Source organism: Ixodes scapularis, unplaced genomic scaffold, assembly GCF_016920785.2.
Source record: "Ixodes scapularis isolate PalLabHiFi unplaced genomic scaffold, ASM1692078v2 ptg000943l_1__unscaffolded, whole genome shotgun sequence".
In the NCBI taxonomy this organism is placed as follows: domain Eukaryota; kingdom Metazoa; phylum Arthropoda; class Arachnida; order Ixodida; family Ixodidae; genus Ixodes; species Ixodes scapularis.
The window spans coordinates 274,769-297,327 of NW_024610073.1; the positions used below are offsets into that span (position 1 = coordinate 274,769).

Sequence of the window (22,559 nt, forward strand, 5' to 3'; positions counted from 1 at the left end):
AACTCTATACTACAAAAAGCAAAAGAAAAAGAAAAACATGAAATAGAAGAGAAAAAATTACGCTGAGCAAACGGCTAAAACGTCTTCAGATAAAACACCGCTAGAACTGAAGTTCTCTCTGTGTTTCAGGTCTTCAGGGGAAACACCGAACGAACTGAAGTTCTTTTTGTGTTAGGGTCACTCTACCTCGAAAGTTTCGTTGTCATTCCTAGGTCACTCTACCTCGAAAAAGCAGGGAAGGCCATAGAGAAAAACTTTAACCAGTTGCATGATTTCAAAATTAAGAGAGTGAAGGCAAAGGCGCTCCAACTGTGCCACAGGCTTGAGCTGGAGCAATTGAGGAAGACAATTACTGCTACGAAAAAGGACCATTTGGATATGTTTTTCACGGCAAAAACACACAAGGACGAATGTCCTTTCGGAGTTGTGGTCACTGAGAAAGGGTCTTGGCAGGGTTTAATGTCACGGTTCCTCTTAAGCCATTTGTCGAATTTCCAGCTGAATGACCCATTCCTAATAACAAATTCAGAGGAACTTATTAAGTATCTGCAACTAAATGCAATGACAGTGCGCTTTGGCTTGTCACTTGATGTGGAGGATCTGTTTTACTCAGTACCTCACATGAAATTATTTGCAGCAATAAGTGAATGTATTGAAGCCAATGGAACTATTTCATTTCAAAACAAGTGCGGCATTCCGGTAGAGTCCTTCTTAGAACTTTTAAAGTTCTACCTTTCTGCTACAGTCGTCACATTTGAAGGTAATTCTTTCCTACAAAAGAAAGGTATATGTATAGGTTCCTGGGTGGCACCTATAATATGTGATATTTACTTGTCCCAATGTGATCGGGCAATAGACAGTACACTTTCTAACAGCCCTGTATCTCATATTTTTCGATATGTTGATGATTACCTCGCTCTCCTTCAACATCGCCCAAGTGAGAATGAGACGCAAATATTCAACATCATCCAATCTAACTTTTTAGAAAATGGCCAAGGTCTCAAGTTCACCCAAGAATCACCAGTGAACTCCGTTCTCCACTTTTTAGATCTAAGACTGGTGTTCTCCGACAACCACGCTTGCTGGATGTATTCCCCTCGATCGAAGAAAGGTCTTTTACAGTATGATTCGGCTCACTCCAAAATTATAAAAAGAGGAATCGCAAAAAATTGCCTGAATACAGCTCTTAAAAAATCTTGCATGCACTCAGCGGGGGAAAGCTTCGATGCTCAAGTGCAAAGACTGAAAGCGTCGGGATATCCGAATTCCATAATATATGACGTTGCCGAATCCTTGATGACCTCAAATAAAAAACGTGACACTGAAAAACGAAAGAAACACCGACCGACTGTTCTGCCATATATACACCGTTTGTCCCACAACTTGAAGAGAACAGCTGCGAAGTTTCAAGTCCAAGTTGTGCTTTCAGCTCCGGACAAACTAAAAAGGCTCTGCCCTAAGATCAATTGCCAACAGCATCAACAGGCAGAGTGCAGTGTAAAACATCGACTCAAGTATGTGGAATGTCAAAGTGGAGTGGTATATCAAATACCGTTTACATGCGGCAAAGTGTATGTAGGTCAGTCGGGGCGATGTATTAATACCAGATTAAGAGAACATGCCCAAACGTTAAAATCAGCACCATCGGGACATCTTGCGGTGCATGTCGGAGACTGCAAATGCTCACCAACATTCAACCACACCAAAGTTCTAAAGCGGTTCCGTGACAAAAACACCAGAAAACTGTACGAGGCTCAAGTCATCCTCACCAGTGGCGACAAGTGCATAAGCGCGCCATCAGTGACCCTAACACAAAAAGAACTTCAGTTCCTTCGGTGTTTCCCCTGAAGACCTGAAACACAGAGAGAACTTCAGTTCTAGCGGTGTTTTATCTGAAGACGTTTTAGCCGTTTGCTCAGCGTAATTTTTTCTCTAATATTTCATGTTTTTCTTTTTCTTTTGCTTTTTGTAGCATAGAGTTTTTTTACGTGACAAGTACTTTGCCTTTGGCTGAAGTCAAAATAATTTTTATTTCGATTTATAAAACTAAATATGTTCTTTTAATCAGCAGTGACTTTAATATCATCTCTCTTTCCTTCCTTTCTTTTTTCACTTCCACCTTGTCGTTCTCTAGATGCTCTATTAAATTTGACAGTTGTAAGTAAGCGCTCTGTCCTGTCCCCTCCTTCTCTTCTCAGTCCTTTGCGCTTTCAAAACCACCGTCTAGATGTTCAACCAACTAGCCCCCCAATTAATTCTGATGTCCTGAGGACGTCTTGAAAACCTTGAGGACGTTTGTACCTTTCGAGGACGTCCTGAGGATGTCGAGTGTTGTCTGGGTGGTAATGGTCGCCTCTTGGACGACTCCGGCAGATGTTGGCGAAGTGGCCCGCACGACCACGCGAGAAGCACGTAGCTCCGGATGCCAGACAATCTTGCCGGGCGTGGCTCTTGCGGCCACAAAAGAAACAAAAATCGCACGACGAGCGCGCGCGAGCTCCTCGATGGGGGTAAAACGTGCGGCGCGAACGCCGGCGGATGAATGGGGGAGATCTCAACTCGCGACCCGACGGGGAAGGAGGCGGAAAAGGATGCTCACGTCTCGGGGGAGACGGGGGAGGAGGATGCTGGTTCCTCCGTGAAGATGATGCCTCGCCATCTTGGGCATGCTGATCGCTCAGCGGTTGAAGATCGCGGCCATCTTGGACACGCTGTACCACGTGCGACGCGTTTGGGTCTCGTTCTGACAAACGCCGTAAAAGATCGCAATCTCGAGATGCCCGCTCGAACTGCTGCGCTAGTTGAACAGCACGATCGAGGCTATTTGCGTTAGCTCCGTCGGACTCTCGGATTAGACGATCCTGCACTTCCGTGCTGTGGATCCCCGAAATAAACATCTCCGCGACGCGGCTCTCTAAAGCCTCGCCGTAATCGCAAAGAGAAGCTAGGCGTCTGAGCGCCCCAAGATATTCGAGGACGGTCTCTCCTGGACCCTGTACTCTGTTGATGAACTTCCGACGCTCAACAATGATGTTAGGAGCGGAAGCGAAATGGGAGTCCAAAGCGGACAACAAAACCTGAAACTCATCCTGAGTCGCGCTAGCGGGCGGACCTGCTAGGTTGAACGCATCAACGACGCGATTGCCTTCATCGCCGAGAAATGAAATTAAAATCGCCCTCTTTCGTTTCGGCGTAAAATCCTCGGCGTCGATCGCCTCAAGGTAGTTGAGGAAGCCGCGCTTCCATGTTTGCCACGGCGTCATTGGTTCGCCGGGCGCGCTGAGAAAATTGGCGGGAACTTTGCACAACGCCATTCAGAACGTGAAAGATGACGCGAAGAGGAAAAAAAAATTACACGTCCAGTCCGTCGGATGGGGAGTACGGCCGACCAACCGCTCGGACCCTCCCAAAAACAATGCTAAACAGAGCAGAGCCGCGAAGAAAAGCAGCGAAAAGAAAACCTCGGGGAGCGCGAAGGTTCGAAAATGCGGAGAAAAAAAAATCCCATCCTTAGTCGCCAAAAATGTAGTATTTCCTCGGTAAATCCTCGTCGCCAAAATGTAGTATTAAAAGAAAATGCGGACAACCCGAAAAAATAACGAAGAGCAGTGCCTGCGTGGGCCTGCAGAAAAGAATGAGGTCTCACATGCCGAAGTGGTGACCGGCGGGCCGGGCGCGGGAGCCCCGGAAGGAGAGAGACACGTCCGAACCAGTCGGTGGTTGAAGCCACAGTTGTTGAAGCAGTTGAAGCGTAACTCCGTTTATTAACGGTAAACAAATATGGAGGTAGAGCGCCACGGGGACGCAACCGGGTAGCGGACATTTCATCGAACGCCGTTTCATCGAACGCCGTTTCATCGAATGAATGGACATTTCATCGAACGCCATTTCATCGAACGCCGTTTCATCGAATCGCTAAGGGCCGTTTCATCGAATTTCTCTGTATCGAATTTCGGGGCATAACAGTGCTCTATAGATGTTTTACCTTACATTTGCTAAGACTAAAGTAGTCAGTCACCTGTGAAACTGTTTTTAGGGTGGAGCCAAATTACTTGAAATAAATACCACTGGTATAAAAACAAATGGGCATGCGACTTACTGAAAAGTTTTACTCATGTACATGACAAAAAACATGACACTGGAGGTAAAGGACCGACACTTAAAACACTTTTAAATGCCTGTGTCGTTTTTTTTTCTTTTTTTTTTTTATTGGCTGTCTGGGGGTTTCAGTAATGTGCAATTCGCACCAGCTCGTTTGCACACTTACGCTTAGTTGAAGGTTTATTCACGAAAAGCATTCAACTGCCAGGGCAGCACGCTTATAATATAACGATACTCTGCCAGGATAGCACACGAAATAAAATTTAATGATACTCTGATTATCAGCTTTATGCTTAGATTGAACGTTTCTGCTTTTTTTTCAATTTTTACAGAGACAAAAGCTGCACAAAGTGTCAGCGAACATGGCTTCGGGCTACACCTGGACTGGAACCACCTCCCTTTCACTGTCAACTTTATCACCGACCCTTTTGCCTATGAATGATCTTCAGGACGCTTTCTTAGGAAGGCCAACCCACACGCGACAATAGTAAAGTCCTGGGTGTACTCTGTCACCCAAGAAGACAGAAGTCACAGAACCCTTTCGGATCCTCACATAACCCAATGTTACACGTACACGCTGTCAGACAATAAAACACTACCCGCTTCCCAGAAAGCACATTGTGCTTTCTGTTTTTTTTTTTTTCTAATTTTTAGTTGTTTCACGTGACATAGAGAGGGGTCATTTTTTCACGGAGGCTTTCTTCTCGAAGCAGGATATGTTCACGATGAAACTTATCTCGTCACTGCATCCTGTGGTTTAAAAAAGGGAGAATTAGATGACGTTGTGTATAAAAATTAAGATAAATTACAAAAATATTACAGGCTGTAACGGCGTTCGATGAAACGGCTTCGATGAAACGGCGTTCGATGAAACGGTGTTCGATGAAACGGCTTCGATGAAATGGCGTTCGATCAAACGGCGTTCAATCAAACGGCGTTCGACGAAATGTCCGGACCCAGACGCAACCCTAACACAGTCAGTCAGTCAGTAAAACGTTTATTATTTGGCCGAAAAAAAAGAAAGAGGAAGGATAGAATGCAGCGGTGGCCGGACGCCTGGCTGCTAGGCCGTGAGGGAAGTCAGATATGCGCTTGCAGTCCCGCCTCGAACACGAAGTCGAGGAGGGACCGCAGCACAGGCCTACGTGCACCCCCTGTTCCTGGAGGGTGCGTCCAGCTTTCGAGCTGGATGATATCGAGTGGCCGGTTGCGGGATCGTATTGCTGCCAGGTCCGGGCAGGACCAGGCAAGGTGGGCGAAGGTAGCCCGGGCTCCGAGTTTGCAGCGCTAGCACAAGCCCGAGGACTTGTTTTGGCTCCATGTTGCTATTCGTGCTGGATCGACCGTTGTGTCCGTTCTGATGCACAGAAGGAGGACTCTCGCTCGACGACCCAACCCCGACGGAAGAGGGTCCGGGTCCTCGGGTAGAAGTTCCTCGAGCCGAATGCGACATTCGTTTCTGATGAGAGTGCGGTGCTCGTCCGGGTCCAGTTCCGCGTAATCGTTGAGGGCGGTGGACTGGCGGTTGTAGGTTCGGAGACGAGACGCGCGATCACGCTGCGTCGCGTATCCGTGTTCTGATTGATGTGAGGGACTAGTCTCCTCACCCGAGAGGAAGAGTGCGGCACGGGCGATTCCATGAGCCTCTTCATTTCCAGGAATCCCGGCGTAGCCAGGTACCTATTCGATCTTGACGTGAACTCCCTGGCCACGAAGTTGCGAAGCGAGGTTTTTAGTTTTTCGCATTAGCTTGGAAGGGCTGGCTCTAGCCTTGCATTCTTTGATTGCTTCCTGTGAATCTGAAAAGATGCGAAGGTTCGCAGGGAGGGCGGATATGGAGGAGGACATAGCTTCCTAGGCTGATGCTAAAGCCAGGCAAATGGCGTGGAGTTCTCCCTGTTTGGTCGAGGAGGAGGGAGGGATGACGTCGAGGTATGCAGCCTTGCTTATGGGAAAGAACGCCGCAATTGTCTTCCTTGGTTTTGGAACTTCGAGACCCTAACACGGCGCAGTGGTGGAAAGTGGCGCCGTCTAAATAGCGTGTAAAGAACTTGCGAAAAATTAAAATACTACACCCGTTAGTTGCAGGATGGTATGGTACACTAATGTGATGCCTGATGCCGGTTTTTATTTTCTTCAAAAGCTTGTTTATTTTAATTGAAGCAAGATTTGGCGCGTTATCGGAGAAAAGTATTTTCGGCAGGGCAAAAGTAGGTAAAAGAGACCGCAGAACGTCAATGGCGTGTTTGGACGTCGTGGCAGGCATCGTGTAAACTTCCAGCCACTTAGACTACGCATCGCCCATGACTCTGCAGATGCGTATACGTTTTGCTACCCACCGATTGAATAGTGGATCGTTAGTGGAAAAATACAAAATACAGGCAAATAGGTATCAAAATACAAATACAAAATACTTCGTCAAAAATGTATTTAATTACAAATCTAATTACATTTCCAAAAAAAGCATTTAAGTACAAGATACAAATACAACCAAATGTATTTGGTCTCCTCCAAATACTTTTCCAAATACATTCCTCAAAATTTGCGTCAGCGACTTCAGGGCACCTGCAACGGGTTTCTGGGTATCTCACTTTAATTTTGCATCGCACACTCGGGAGTTAGTGTGCGAGGCTCTAGTAACGTAATAGAAATATAATCACACAAAAAAAATGTAATCAGCTTGGACGTAATACAGTAGACTCTCATTAATTCAAACTCCAGGAAGTCACAGATTTTAGTTTGAATTACCAGAAGTTTGAATTATCAGAAATTCATCTAAGTATGATACTAGACAACATTATGATTTGTTACATGTTACATGTTACTGTTACACATACAAAGCAGATTTTTGCCAGTTTCCTCTACATAGGCATAATTATAAGCAGGTACAAGCATAACTAATTGGTGAAAGAACTGTGACGTTAAGTTTATTCATCCGGCAAAAAAGTTGTCGATTGTGGACTGTTTAGTCAGTACATGAGATCTCAAAATTTTCAATACCAGCCAACGCAAGTAGCTCATTACGGGTCTCTTCCTAATTTGCAGACAGAAACTTCCGGAGCTGAGCGATGTGCTCAAAGGCCTTTGCGGCTGTGAAAGTTGGTAGTGGGTCATCCCTTTCTTCATCATCATCTTCACTCTCGCTGCTTCACTGTGCTGGCATTACTTCCTTATGTCCTCTAATGAGTTATCACGACAAACACGCACATAGTCGTCAAGACTAGCATATTCCGCCAGCTCGGCGTTCACATTATGTGCTTCAAGGTCAGAAAGCATGATGCCAGTGAGCTGTTCCTCATCCTCGATGTCGTCTTGGTCATCATTGCTAGTCTTGAAGCACATAATGTGAATGCCGTTTTCCGCTAATGTGTGCCTGATTGAGCCCCGTTGAGTGCGCTTCTTTCCGAGCACCGGTGCACTGCGAAGAAGCAACACTCGCAAAAACAAGCTTTGCGGGTATTGCTTCTCTGTGGTGCACCGGTGCTCGGAAACAAGCGCACTCAGCGGGGCCGCGAGAACAAAAAAGTATGAACAGGGATGGGCAGTATTTCAAATACAAGTGTTTGAAATACGTATTTCAAATACTTTGTGTATTTTGCATTTGTATTTAATTGCAAATTCGGTAATGTATTTGACGTGTGTGTTTAAATACTAAAACGTGGGTATTTCAAATACAATTGTAATTAAATACAATTTTGTTGGCAAAATTACATCCCTCAAATTTATTGTCACTGCCCAGAGCAGGAAGAAAACTACGTTCTGCACCGAATGCAGTGTCTCTCAATCAAGCACAAGCGTTTAGTGACTTTGTGATTACGGTGCTAGTCCAGGGCAAGAATAGCGACGAAATCGACGTTCCCACACAGACTGGCTAAATAAGTGCCTGTGGCAACTTGTGATGCTTTCCAGCCTAATTTCCATCCATATTTTTGCCTGGAACATTCTAAATGCGCGGGTCGTCCAGATTTTCGTAACTTGTGCGAGTTGCAACAATAAAAAAATTCTTTAGCTAGTGCTGCGCGTCTTGGTCGTCTCGATTCTTTGTTGATCTATACCAAAATGTAATCGACAAAAAAAAGCTGCTTGAAGCATTGTACTTTTTTCACCTATTACGTCCAAGCTGATTACATTTGTTTTGTGATTATATTTCTATTACGTTACTAGAGCCTCGCACACTAACTCCCGAGTGTGCGATGCAAAATTAAAATGGGATACCCAGAAACCCGTTGCAGGTGCCCTGAAGTCACTGACGCAAATTTTGAGGAATGTATTTGGAAAAGTATTTGGAGGAGACCAAATACATTTGGTTGTATTTGTATCTTGTACTTAAATGCGTTTATGGAAATGTAATTAGATTTGTAATTAAACACATTTTTGACGAAGTATTTTGTATTTGTATTTTGATACATATTTGCATGTATTTTGCCCATCCCTGAGTATGAATAAAGCGAAATCGCCGTTCGAATTAAGCGGCTTATAAATACATTAAAAACAAAGCGGGACAACCAAAATTTTCAGATCTGTTTGAATTAACCGGAAGTACGAAATATCCAAATTTGAATTATCGCGAGCCTACTGTAGGTGAAAAAAGTACAGAGCTTCAAGCAGCTTTTTTTGTCGATTACATTTTGGTATAGACCAACAAAGAACCGAGACGACCAAGACGCGCAGCACTAGCTAGGAATTTTTTTATTGTTGCAACTTGCACCAGTTACGAAAATCTGGACGACCCGCGCATTTAGAATGTTCCAGGCAAAAATATGGATGGAAATCAGGCTAAAAAAAAGTGAAAGCCCTTTACAACTCCCGGTAACGCCGAATTGGAGCGCAGCTCTTGAGGAGGAGGAGTGAAGGGTGCTGAGGGGAAGGTAGACCCCTCCTCCTCCTTCTCCTCCTCCTCCTCCCCTCATTCTTTAATATGCCCCGGGGGGGGGGGGGGTCACGTGACCTCGGAGAGGCGTGACCTGGGGGGTCACGTGACCTTGGGGAGTCACGTGACCTTGGGGTGTCACGTGGGGGTTTTTGCGTTACATTAGGGGAACAACTGCGTCGAGTTCGTTGAACAAGAAAGAATTTATATACAATATTTACATGATGGTTCCGTTTGCTTTTGGAGCACCATAGCTGTCATCGTCCCTTCTTTCTCGTCGTATATCTCCTTTTCCTCTTCTTCTATAGACGATAATTGTCAACAAACTCCCCCCGAAATGAGCAAATGCTCATTCTTGCAATTCCAGCGGGTATAATAACTGTATCGGACGGCGGATCTCTCCCCCAGTGGGCAGCACAATCCTGCATGCTCGAACCTTGCCGTCCTTTCCTGGGAAAGTATCTTTAACTCTGCAGATTTTCCACGTCTGCCGTGGGAGCCGGTCGCCTTTGAGAAGGACGATGTCATCGGTTTGTAAACCACTTCAACTGTTGGGTTTGGTGATGTGAGCTGACCTGAGTTCTAGCAAATATTCAGGTCTCCATCTTCTCCAAATTTGCTCTATAATAGTGCATCGATATTTCCAACGTCGCGCTAAGTGTCCAGAACTTGCTTCATCTTTTGCTGGTAAGTGATGTGGGGGAAGGGTGGTCAGTTTACGTCCCAATAAAAAGTGTGCTGGAGATAGAGCCTCTGGTTCTTTAGAGTTGTTGTAAATGTATGTCACTGGACGGGAGTTGACTACAGCTTCTACCTCAGTGAGGACCGTGGCCAGTTCTTCGAAATTCAGACTACTACGGCCCAGAACCTTGCGTAGTAAGACTTTGACCGACCTCACTAGTCTCTCCCGAAAACCGCCCCACCATACGGCTCTTTCTACAATTGTTTTCCACCTAATCCTGTGATTTGCAAAGTAGGTCTGCGCTTCCTCTCCTTGTATTGCTTCAAACATTTGTCTGATGTCTTTAGCGGCTCGTTTGAACGTTGAGGCGTTACCTGAATAAATCGTTTTTGCGATGCCTCGACGTGCAAGGAAGCGTTTGAACGCCAACAAAAATGCTGTTGTCGATAGGTCACTCACAAGTTCGAGGTGCACGGCACGTGTTACGGCACAAGTGAAAAGTGCGATGTAAACATTGCTACTTCCGTAGTGATGTCGACATATCAGAGGTCCCGCGAAATCCACTCCAGTAGTTTCGAATGGTTCGCATCTTGAAACTCTGTCGGCTGGTAGTGGAGCTACCGGCTCTGAGGCAGGTGCACAGCTTTGTCTTTGGCAAGTTAAACAGCGACGTATTACTTTCTGTATGACTTGCCTTGCCTTTATAATCCAGTAAGTTTCCCGTAGCTGCGTCAAAGTGTCTTGAACTCCGGCGTGCAGCAGTCGACGATGTTCTTCCTCAATGAAAAGGGTAGTGAACCGGTGATTTGCAGATAGAATTATTGGGTGTTTTACGCTTTCCTCATTGTTACTGAATTGTAAACGACCACCAACTCTCATAATATCATCACTGTCGATAATTGGGTTGAACGACTTGATTTTTGAATTTTTGTCAACTGGCTGCTGATCTTTTAGGAGTACGATTTCCTTCGGGAAAGCCTGCATTTGTGTAGCCGCTATCCAGTATTTTTCTGCGTCTATGATTTCATCGCTTGTTAGCGCTCGCCTGCGTTGTCCTTGTTGTTTACGAAGCGTTTAATCCAGGCCGTCACTCGAACCAACTTATTAAATGAACTGTAGTTATCCAAGTTCATCAGATGAATTTCGTCGGGTATTGTGAGTTGAACAACAGTATCTTTCTTTTCTTCAGCCTTGTATTCTTCGCATTCTGGTCTTTCCTCAACTTGACTTGTCCAGGATGATTCCGAGCATTGAAGCCAGATGGGTCCATTCCACCATGTGTTGTTCTCAACCAGAGCACTTGGCATGAGTCCACGCGTTAAAAGGTCTGCTGGATTTTCTGAACCAGGACAATACCTCCAGTTGATTGGTACCGTCAGACCTTGGATCTCTGAGACGCGATTTGCAATAAACTGCTTCCACCGGTTTGCAGAACTACGAATCCAATAAAAGACGATCATGGAGTCAGTCCACAGATACACTGGGAGTCCTTCCATCTTCAACTTCTTTGTTAGAGAATGTGCCAAACGAGCGCCAATTAATGCTCCCATAAGCTCTAGTCGCGGAAGGGTCAACCGCTTGAGGGGTGCCACTCTCGATTTCGCCATTACAATGGTCACACACTTTCTTCCCTCTTCCTCTTTCGATGCCACGTACGCTACAGCTCCGTACGCTTTTGTGCTAGCATCGCAGAAGACGTGCAATGCCTTTTCTGTTTTGTCTTTGCTGAAGTCGCGAATGATGAGTCTTGGAACAGCGACGTCCTTCAACGCAGTGAGGTCTGTACACCACTTGTCCCATTCTTCGTATAAGTCTGAAGGTAACACCTCATCCCACTCAACTCCTCGCTCCCAAAGTCGTTGAAATAGCATTTTTATGGTTGTCACGGTGGGAGCAAGAAAACCCATAGGGTCAAATATGCGAGCTGTTGCTTGAAGTACGAAGCGTTTGCTGTCTTCACGTGAGCACAGAAAGTCAATTAGAGGTTCTATGTCGAAATTGATGATGTCTGCTTGTGCTTCCCAACCAATGCCTAGAACCTTTGTTCGGCCAATTTGTTCGGGTAGTGGTACTTGGCCGGATCCTTCTTCCTTTAATTCCGATAACAACCTTGGTTCATTTGATTTCCACTTTCTAAGATGCATTCCCGCCTTTTCTAGTATCTTTGTTGCTTCTCTGCACAGTACCTGGGCTCCTTCCAAATCATCGGTGCCAGTTACCAGGTCGTCAACATACATGTGCTGTTTTAGAGTATTCGAGGTATCGGGAAATTCTTCGTTCATCAAGTCGAAATGGTGTCTCAACGTTGCTGCCAGAAGAAACGGACTTGATGTTGCCCCAAATGGAACTCTGGTCATTCTCCATGTTGTTATAGGCGGAAGGTGATGTCCTTGCTGTGGAGTAGTTTCGTACCATAAAAAACGTAAGGCATCTCTGTCTTGCTCCGCCAACATCACCTGTAAAAAAGCCTTCTCGATGTCTGCTATTACGACGACATTGTGAGTACGAAACTCGATCAGCAGGTCTATTAATTCAGGATTTAAGTTCGTTCCACTGGATAAAGTGTCAATCAGTGGAAGTTCCCATGCAGCGCTGGAGGACGCGTCGAATACCACCCGCAATTTTGTTGTCAGTCGTTCCTGTCGCACAACCGCTTGGTGTGGCATGTAATATGCAGGATTTCCGCTTTTTTCATTACTTCGAACCTTTTCTGCAAACCCATTGCCAAAATATTCCCGTATTGCTGTGTCGTAGTCTCTCATGAGCGCTTTGTTTTTCATGAGGCGACCAGTCAGTGATCGGAGTCTTCGTTCTGCGTTCTCTTTGTTGTCTTTGAGCATCTCAACTTTATCATTCCAAGGGAGAAAAACTTGGTATCGTCCGTCTTCATATTTTACGCTCCTTTTAAAGTCTTCAAATTGAGCAATTTCGTTGGTCGACGTTTCTTGTTCCTTAATTCCGATATGCTCCAGTTCCCAGAACGATCGCAATTGTGTTGATATCTCAGTTGCGTCAGCTGTCGTAACCTTCATCACTCCAGTAATTGATGAGTAGATAGCAGTAGATGATCTTCAGGACATGGGCCCTTGTAGAGTCCAACCGAGGATGGTGTCGACGGCCATCAATCCTGTTTTCAGGCGTCTCACGCTTCCACTTACCACGTCCCAGTAATGGTCGGCTCCGATCAGTAGGCTGATTCCGTTTTCACATTCGTCGTTGTTGAGAGACGTATCAGCAAGCAGCATGTCTTCTGGTATGTCCAGTGTACGTCTGGTGGTGTGTGAATGCTGTCAGCACATATCTGTGGGTCTTCTAGGGCTTCAATTCGTACGTCCTTTCTGTTGTATTGGTTGCGCAGCCATAGCTCTACTCTTCGACATTTTCTTGAGGCTGTTGCAGCGCCTTCTCCAAAGGTGAAGATCGTTAGGTCCTCTTCTCCTAAAACGTTCAGGTGAAGTTTCTCTGAGATGTCTCGTCTCACAAAGGTGCGTTGGTTTCCGCCATCAATGAGAAGCCGGACAAGCACACGGTTTTGTTCACCTTATGCCCATGCTTTTGCCGTTTGTAGAAGGACTTGGCACGGCCCTCTGTTTTTGCTATTCGTTGGCTTTAGAGAGGACTGCAGCACTGTTTCGTTAGGGGCTTCCTTCTTACTTGTACTAGACTTTTCGTGCGGACCTTTGTTTCCTAGCGCGTTGTAGCTTGGATCGCACATTGTCGTGGCATGCCTTTTAGAACATTGTGCGCACTTTAGCCACCTTGCGCTTCTGCAATCCCTTGCACGGTGGTTTTGCTTCGTGCATCGAAAGCATCGATTGTTCCTTTCCAGCATTTCTTTTTTCTCTTCCAATGTCATTAGTATAGAACAGTTGGCAGCTAGGTGGTCATAGGATCCGCAGAACAAGCATTGTTTCTCTTCTTTCTGAGTTCCTGTCGCAAACATAGCTGCCGAAGGCGGGTATTGCGTCTGTCGGTCTCTTCCCCCAGGAGTAGCTCTATCCAAATTGGAAGTTGGTTTTCTTTGATTTCTATGCTGAGTCCGCTCTCGGCTTTCAATTTCCGTTTTCAGGAAGTCCAAGAATCGCTTTAGCTCGTTGCCTTCGTTTGTTGATACTGCTGTTGTCTTTCGATGATATTCCAGTTCGAGATCTGATGGCACGGCTTTTCGCAGAACCGTTAGGAGGATGGTTCCGTATGTGGTTGAACATACACCCAGTGCCTCAAGACTACGAACTCCAGACTCAACTTCGTCGTATAATAACCTGAGCTTCTCGACGTCCTGAGAGTTTCTTATTGTTCTTACAGCCAGCAAACGTGCAAGGTGTTCTTCTATGATGAGTTCTTTTTTCCCGAATCTTGCTTTCAGAATGTCCAGTGCAACTGCGTAATTTTCAGATGTTAGTTGAAAACCGTCAACTGCCGCAGCAGCTTTGCTTGTAAGGAGCTCTTCAAGTATTTAAACCTGTCAATTGCCGAGAGGGACACATTTTTGTGGATCGTAGCGTCAAACTGGTCCCAGAAGCCCTGCCATGACCGAATATCTCCGGAAAATTTGGCGATTTCTAATTTCGGAAGCTTCGCTGTTGCGTGTGTCTGACTTGCATAGAGCTGTTGTTCTGATCTACCAACTTGTGTCGAGGTCTCCGACGTTCTGTTGATCATTCGCTCTTGCTCTCTGAGACTCTGAAGGATCTTTGTTTTCGTTGCGCTAATTCTTTCGGTGCAGCCTTCAGCGGTTTCCATCTCCTGTTCGAGCGTGTTGTCAGTGATGGCTCTCTCAATCTGGTCGTTAACTTCCTTCAGTGCAGCTTCTTTGATTGTTAAAATGTTAAGTTTTTCTTCCAGCTCACCGATGGGCTTTGGTTCCATGGATAGAAGAGCGACGGTTTCGGTTATAATTCTGGTAGCCGATGACCGAACCACTGCTCTTCTTCTTTTGAGTTGATCGATGGCTGCTGGCGTTAGAGGATCCATTTTCGTTGCGGTAAGTACCTTAGACGATCGTTAGGCCTTACGATGGATGTTCGAAGTATTTTCTTGCTTGATCTTGGCTCAGCTATTCCCGGGTTTCGGCACCATGATTCTGCGTTACATTAGGGGAACAACTGCGTCGAGTTCGTTGAACAAGAAAGAATTTATATACAATATTTACATGATGGTTCCGTTTGCTCTTGGAGCACCGTAGCTGTCATCGTCCCTTCTTTCTCGTCGTATATCTCCTTTTCCTCTTCTTCTATAGACGATAATTTTCAACAGGGGTCACCTTGGGGGTCACGTGACCTTGAGGTGACCTAGGGAGGGGTCACGCGACCTCTGGGGTCACGTGACCTTGGGGAGGGGACCACGTGACCTGGGGGTCACCTTGGGGGCACGTGACCTTGAGGTGACCTTGGGGAGTCACATGACCTTGGGGAGTCACGTGACCTGGAGGGTCACGTGACCTTGGGATGACCTTGGTTACACCGACGGCGACGGCGACGCCGCTCAAGCCGGAAACGGGCGCCTAAGAGCTGCGCTCTAAAAGCATCACAAGTTGACACAGGCACTTATTTAGCCAGTCTGCCTGTGAAGGTAGATTTCGTCATTTTTCTTGCCCTGGAGTAGCACCGTAATCACAAAGTCACTAAACGCTTGTGCTTGATTGAGACACTGCATTCGGTGCAGAACGTAATTTTCTTCCTGCTCTGGACAGTGTCTTAAAAATAAAGCCAAAGGAGAAAAAGGAAAAAGCCCCATGGCCGAATAAAGGATGGAGACTATATCTTACAACCACATGCATAAAATCAAGAATTGTAACTTTATCAATAACATTTATTTAACGTAATAGAGGCAAGTGCCGCGGGCGCCCGGCGTGCCCGGGCGCCCGTGGTGAGCGAGACGCGAACTGCCGCAGGACTGGTGTATGAAGAGATGAAGAGTTTCTTGGTTTGTGGTTGCCGTTGGCGTTGAGATGAAGAAAGAGCAGCTTTGGACACGTCTTAGGATGAGCAAAATGAGTCGTGACAATAAGTTGGAGGGATGTATTTTCGCCCACAAAATTATGTTTAATTACAATTGCATTTGAAATACTCACGTTTTAGTATTTAAATACAGACGTCAAATACATCACCCAATTTGTAATTAAATAAAAATGCAAAATACACAAAGTATTTGAAATACGTATTTCAAATACTTGTATTTGAAATACTGCCCATTCCTGGTTTTCAGCTATTTATACATGAGGAGCATACGCACAAAGTGGAGACAGCGCACTAGGAAATTAAGAGGAAAGTTTTTAGGCTATAGTGGAGATACGGAAGAGCAGGTCTCAGTTAAGAAGAAAGAAAGAGATCGGTGGCTAGACGGAATGCAGACAAAGACGGCTCTAGAAAGCTATAATTAAACAAAACAGTTATTGCCAAAGAAAGCATTTATGACAATTCTAGGGGAAGCTCATTGTTGTTTGAGGCGAGGACGGGTGTTCTGTGAACCAGAACATACAGAGCGAGGTACCAGGAAATGGATACAGTGTGCACTGCTTGTGGAGAGGAGGACGAGACGGCTGAGCACTTGATAATCTACTGTAAAGGGCTTCACCCTATGCCTACTGAAGACAACATGGATTTAATAAAGCCATTGGGTTTTAGAGACTGACGGGAGAGTGGATTTCAAGACTGTAGAGATTACCAAGCAAAGATTAAGTGAATGGTGGCAGAAAGCGAGGGAAAACTAGGTATTTTCTTATTGACTGATGGCAAGAAGGTTTTATAGCCCCGCTTTCTTTGCAGTGCGGAGTGAATATAGATTGCACATTTAAATATTCTAAGCTTAAATGGTAAAACAAAATGGCTAGGTGGCATAAGCTACCACCCGATCCAAAGGGCTCAGCCGCATTCATCCATCCATCCATCCATCCATCCATCCAAATAGAAATAGCGCAAAAACAAAAGAGAGCTCTGGCTGGCATTTCTGGATATCAAGGGTGCCTATGACAATGTGAACCAAAGGAACCTGTGGGACATAGTGGAGAGCTTAAACCTAGATGAAGGACTAACAGCCCTATTAAGGAACATTTACAAAGATAATAAGGTGATTATAACATGGGAAGGAAAGGTGACGGGGAAAATAGAGATAAGACGAGGCCTTAGGCAGGGGTGCCCGTTATCGCCTTTGCTGTTTGTGTTGTATCTGAGAGGATTGGAGAATATACTAGAGAAGAGTGGGCTTGGATTCGACCTTTCCTACAGTTAGCCAGGCCAAAAAATTCAGCAATCCTTACCGGGATTGATGTATGCGGATGATATTGTACTAATGGCTAACAACAGGACAGAGTTGCAGGAATTAATGAGCATCTGTGGTAAGGAACGAGAGGGATTAAGTTTAGAGTTCAGTAGTGCAAAATCAGCAGTCATGTTTTTTAACAATGATGAAGTTGAGAGGCTGAAAATACAGAATATTACAGTTGAGAGAGCTTGTAAATACAAGTATCTAGGAGTATGGATATGCGACGGTGCAGAATATCTCAGTGAGCATGAAAAGTATATAATAGGTAAGGGCAACAGAAATGCAGCTGTAATGAAAAACAAAGCACTTTGGAATTACAAGAGGTATGAGGTAGTGAGAGAGATTTGGAAAGGGGTCATGGTCCCTGGCTTGACTTTTGGAAACGCAGTGCTATGCATGAAATCCGCAGTGCATGCAAGACTAGAAATAAAACAGCGCGGAGTAGGTAGGCTGGCTTTGGGGGCACATTGCAAAACGCCAAACCAGGGAGTACAAGGAGACATGGGATGGGCGTCTTTTGAGAGCAGGGAAGCGGTGAGCAAGATAGAATTTGAGGATCGGTTGAGGCAAATGGATGGGGACCAATGGGCACGAAAGGTTTTCAGCTATATACACATGAGGAGCATAGACACAAAGTGGTGACAGCGCACTAGGAAATTAAGAGGAAAGTTTTTAGGCTATAGTGGAGATACGGAAGAGCAGGTCCCAGTTAAGAAGAAAGTTAAGGCAGAGTAGATTGTTGGGCATGTTGGTTTTGGAATTTGGAATACATTTTAGCGCTCAAAAAACAGGAACAAAGAGGCGAGAAACAGACAGCACAGTGCGCTACTAACAACTGATTTTATTACATGAAACGACACTTTTATACCATCCGAGTTTCCGATCTTGCTCCACCACTAGCTAACCCGGTGCCAGGCCGCGTCATTGACGAACGCACGCTCCTTGTCCACTTAATCAATTGAGGCCACGCTGACACATGCTGCACCACCACCCTTCTTAATCTCATCTGCCGCGACTATCTCCCTCACAGTTTTTTCCTTGTGCCGTGCCAGAATCTTGCTCTCGGAAAACAACGGCACACACTTGCAACTTTGACAATGATCAGACAGATAACCGTCCCGATAATTTCCTACTTTAAGTTTGTGTTCCCTCAGCCTATCATTAACGCACCTGCCTGTCTGACCTATATACTTTTTTCCGTATGATAAGGGGATCTGATATACTACTCCCTCCGCACATTCAACGAAGAGATCCCTGTGTTTCACCGCGCAGCCAGAAGGGGCCATACGAAAAGGATCTGTCATCCTACATAATCTACAAAGTTTGTTTGGTGCGGAAAACACTACTTCCACGTTTGATCTATTGGCCACCTTTTTTAAGCCATACGCCGTTTTGTGAATGTACGGTATCACCGCGACCTTTTGTTTATCTCTGAGAACCATTGGGCGAGGGCAATCTTCACTACGCAATCTTTTTAATACGATCTTTGCAACTGACACCACTACATTCTTCGGGAAGCCTGCTGCCAACAACCGCCTATATTGCGTGCCCAGGCCTTCTGACATCACATGGTGGCATGACTTTTTGAGGGCGTTCAATACGCACATATTGGCAATACTCCTTTTTACCAGTTTTGAATGAGCTGAATTGTACGGCAACAGGGGTTTCTGGGCTCTAGGGTAGTACATCCAACACACATGTCTTTCAGAAAAGATTAGTCTGATATCAAGGAACTGCAACACACCATCTACCGGTAGTTCCTGGGTTAGTATGAGGGGGTGTAAGACGTTTTTAAAAACAGTAAAGAGGTCATCCACATTCGACTGGAATTCTGCAGGCCCATGCTTGAACAGAATTAAAAAATCGTCCACAAATCAAAAAACTTTGATTTCATTAAAATCGTTGCCTTCATTAAAGTGGTCAAAAAGAACTTTGTCCTGATGGGCTAAAAATATGTTACTGAGGATGGGTGCCAAACATGAGCCAATGCATACCCATTGTTTGTGTATTAGACCCCGTCATTCCATTCGACAAACGTCGATTTAAGATAAAACGAGTAAAACGAGAGCATTTCAATGAAACTCTCTTCCGTCATGCCGATTTGATTCTGGAAGGCCACTGTACCAAAGCGATCGATACAATGTTCCGCGGATGTTAGTAACTTGTCGTGCGGCAAAGTAGTATAAATCTTTAATGTCAAATGAACAGGCTGAAAATCCTTTGTCGGAGTTATTTTTTAAAAAATCTAAAATATCGTCAGAATTTCTTACCAAAAATGGATCGTTAAAGCCTAAAACTTCCAATTTGTCTTGGAGAAAAAGCGCGACCGGCTTCTGCCATGAGCCCCTCGGATACTATGACCCTCAGGGGACATTGTTCTTTGTGGGTGTTGTATTAAAGAAAATGCGGACACCCGTGAAAATAAAGAAGAGCAGGGCCTGCGTGGGCCTGCGGAAAACGAGGGGTCTTACATGCCGAAGAGGTGAACGGCGGGCGCCGGCGGGGCCGGGCGCGGGAGCCCCGGACGGAGAGAGACGGACGTCCGGCGAAGACGGTGGCTGGATGATCCTGGATCGTAACTCATTTATTTAACGGTCAACAACGCGGGGGTTGAGCGCCACGGGGACGCTACCCCGATAACACGGGCAATGGTGCAACGGTGGCGCCATCTGCTTAGCGTAGCGAGAACTACTTGCATAAAAAATTGAAATACTACACTTTCCTTTCCTTCTGTCCAGTTCCTTCTCCTGTCCTTGCAATAATTCGCGCTGTTCCATTATGAACTTTCCTTTCCTTAAAAAAAAAATAACTACCTATCCTTTCCTCTCTTAGGAAAAAAAAAATTGAATAGACCTTTTTTCCCGAAAACTGACGCCAAACTGCAGGGCAGTTGGGAAGTATGGAAATGTACTGAAATGAAATGACATTTCTATGTCAAGACACTGGAAAATGTGAAATTAATGAAAAGGAAAAGCACGTCGCAAAAGATTTGCGGAAAGCACACACTGCAAAAAGGCTGCGCTGGGGCAGTAAGCTGCATAAGAAAAAAAATTCACTGAATGTTCACATATGTATTAATTATATGTCCTGCACTTTTCCGTCAAAAGTGCTGCTGAAAAAGTTCACAAAAAAGTAGTCTTTTAGGCGCTCTGGCAGCGGCCAGGCTTGAAGTGGGCGACTGTCCTGTCGCGGGGTGGACTTGTCTGAACCCGGGGGCTCTGGTGGCTCCGGGCTGGGTGTCGGACACACACTCACAGGTGGCTGCGTCAGCACTGTTGGGCTGTCACAGGTGCTGGAGGTTGCACCCTCAGTAGGAGCTGCAGGCAGGGCTGTAGCGGCTGCGGCTGACGGGGCAGCGGCAGGAACTGCAGGCAGGGCTGCAGCGGAAGGGGCTGCGGCTGACGGGGCAGCGGCAGGGACTGGAGACGGGGCTGCAGGCAGGGCTGCAGCAAGAAGAACTGCAGGCGGGGCTGCAGCAGGAACTGGGGGCTCCGGGGGCAAGGTACCTCCCCGGGGCCGGGACCATGGCGCTCGGGGCGCCGAAAAGTGACGCATCTCTCGACGCCTCCGGTGGGCGGACGCGAACACGGTGGGAGGGTTGCTAGGCCCCCCACGGTCGAGTCGTGGCCACCGGGGTCGACTCTCGCAGACACGGTCTAGATGACCTTGCTTCTGGCAGGAGAAGCAGCGACGGTGTGCGGCCGGACAAAACTTCCTCGAGTGGCAGGGGCCACCACAGAAACGGCACCGCTCCGGAAAATCATCGGGCGGCGCGACGGTGTAGATTGTTGCTGGGAGCTCGTAGTCCGGGAAGGTGATGCCTTGAATGGGGGTCCTTGTGGGACGAGGCCTTGCTTGCCGATGCTGGTAGTAGTCGCGGACGGAGGAACGCCGTCCAACAGGAAAGTCCAGCTGGTGCTGGTAACGGTCGCTTCTTGGGCGACTCCGGCAGACATTGGCGAAGTGGCCCGCACGACCACACGAAAAGCACGTAGCTCTGGATGCCGGACAATCTTGCCGTGCGTGGCTCTTGCGGCCACAAAAGAAACAAAAATCGCACGACGAGCGCGCGCGAGCTCCTCGATGGGGGTAAAACGTGCGGCGCGAACGCCGGCGGATGAATGGATGAACTCGCGAGCCGACGGGGAAGGAGGAGAACGAGGCGGAGAAGGACGGTCACGTCTTGGGGAAGACGGGAGAGGAGGATGCTGGTTCTTCCGGGAAGATGATGCCTCGCCATCTTGGGCATGCTGACCGCTCAACGGTTGAAGATCGCGGCCATCTTGGACACGCTGTACCACGTGCGACGCGTTTGGATCTTGATCTGACAAACGCCGAAAGAGATCGCAATCTCGAGAAGCCCGCTCGAACTGCTGCGCTAGTTGGACAGCACGATCGAGGCTAGGTGCGTTTGCTCCGTCGGACTCTCGGATTAAACGATCCTGCACTTCTGTGCTGTGGACCCCCGAAATAAACATTTCCGCGACGCGGCTCTCTAAAGCCTCGCCGTAATCGCAAAACGAAGCTAGGCGTCTGAGCGCCCCAAGGTACTCGAGAACGGTCTCGCCTGGACCTTGTACTCGGTTGACGAACTTCCTACGCTCAACAATGATATTTGGAGCGGAAGCGAAATGGGAGTCCAGAGCGGACAACAAGACCTGAAACTCATCCTGAGTCGAGCTAACGGACGGACCTGCTAGGTTGAACGCATCAACGACGCGATTGCCTTCATCGCCGAGAAATGAAAATAAAATCGCCCTCTTGCGTTTCGGCGGAAAATCCTCGGCGTCGATCGCCTCGAGGTAGTTGAGGAAGCCGCGCTTCCAAGTTTCCCACGGCGCTACCGGCTCACCGGGCGTGTTGAGAAAATTGGCGGGAACTTTGCACAACGCCATTCCGAACGTCAAAGATGACGCGAGAACGAAAAAAAAAGTTACACGTCCCGTCTAGACGCGGAGTACGACCCACCAACCGCTCGGACGCTCTCAAAAACGATGCTAAAAAGAGTAGAGCCGCGACGAAAAGCGGCGAAACGAAGCCTCAGGGGGCGCGGGGGTTCGAAAATGCGGGGGAAAACATCCTCGTCGCCAGAATGTTGTATTAAAGAAAATGCGGACACCCGTGAAAATAAAGAAGAGCAGGGCCTGCGTGGGCCTGCGGAAAACGAGGGGTCTTACATGCCGAAGAGGTGAACGGCGGGCGCCGGCGCGGCCGGGCGCGGGAGCCCCGGACGCGTATTGTGAGACCCCCCACGGCAAAGCCCCGCGAGAGAGAAAAGAAGGAGGGAGAGGAGGAAAGGGAGGAGGGAAGAATACCGCGATTGGCTGGCGCAGTCACGTGGTACGCGCGCGCTACGGGCTGTTCTAAGCTGCGTGCAGCCCCCCTCCCCCCCGCTACCGCCGACGCGAGCAGACGCGCTGCCGTTTTGTTTTGGAGTACTCCACGCCCCAGTCGAAAAAGTGCATTGGTGCAGTCCTAGATATTGGAAGGTATCGTTAGTGTGAAACTGGATAACATACGCGCACAGGTCTCAATGCTGACTGGGCAGCTACGCTACGGCCGTTTTATGCTTTCTGCCGTAACGTTCGCGTACTCCAGGGCGGAAGGGTGTGTTTAGGCCTAAGGACCCGTGACCGCTGCCAG

At 47.0% G+C, this 22,559-nt stretch overlaps 1 protein-coding gene across 1 annotated transcript; it reads right to left on the reverse strand.

Moving 5' to 3' along the window:
* Positions 1–182: 182 nt before the first annotated feature.
* Positions 183–21,787, reverse strand: LOC121832910 (the record flags this gene model as incomplete). Its single annotated transcript, XM_042288039.1, has 3 exons — positions 183–186; positions 2,440–2,558; positions 21,047–21,787. Coding segments are annotated over 3 exons (864 nt in total), but the record flags the coding sequence as incomplete, so codon positions are not given.
* Between the last annotated feature and the right edge of the window lie 772 nt (positions 21,788–22,559).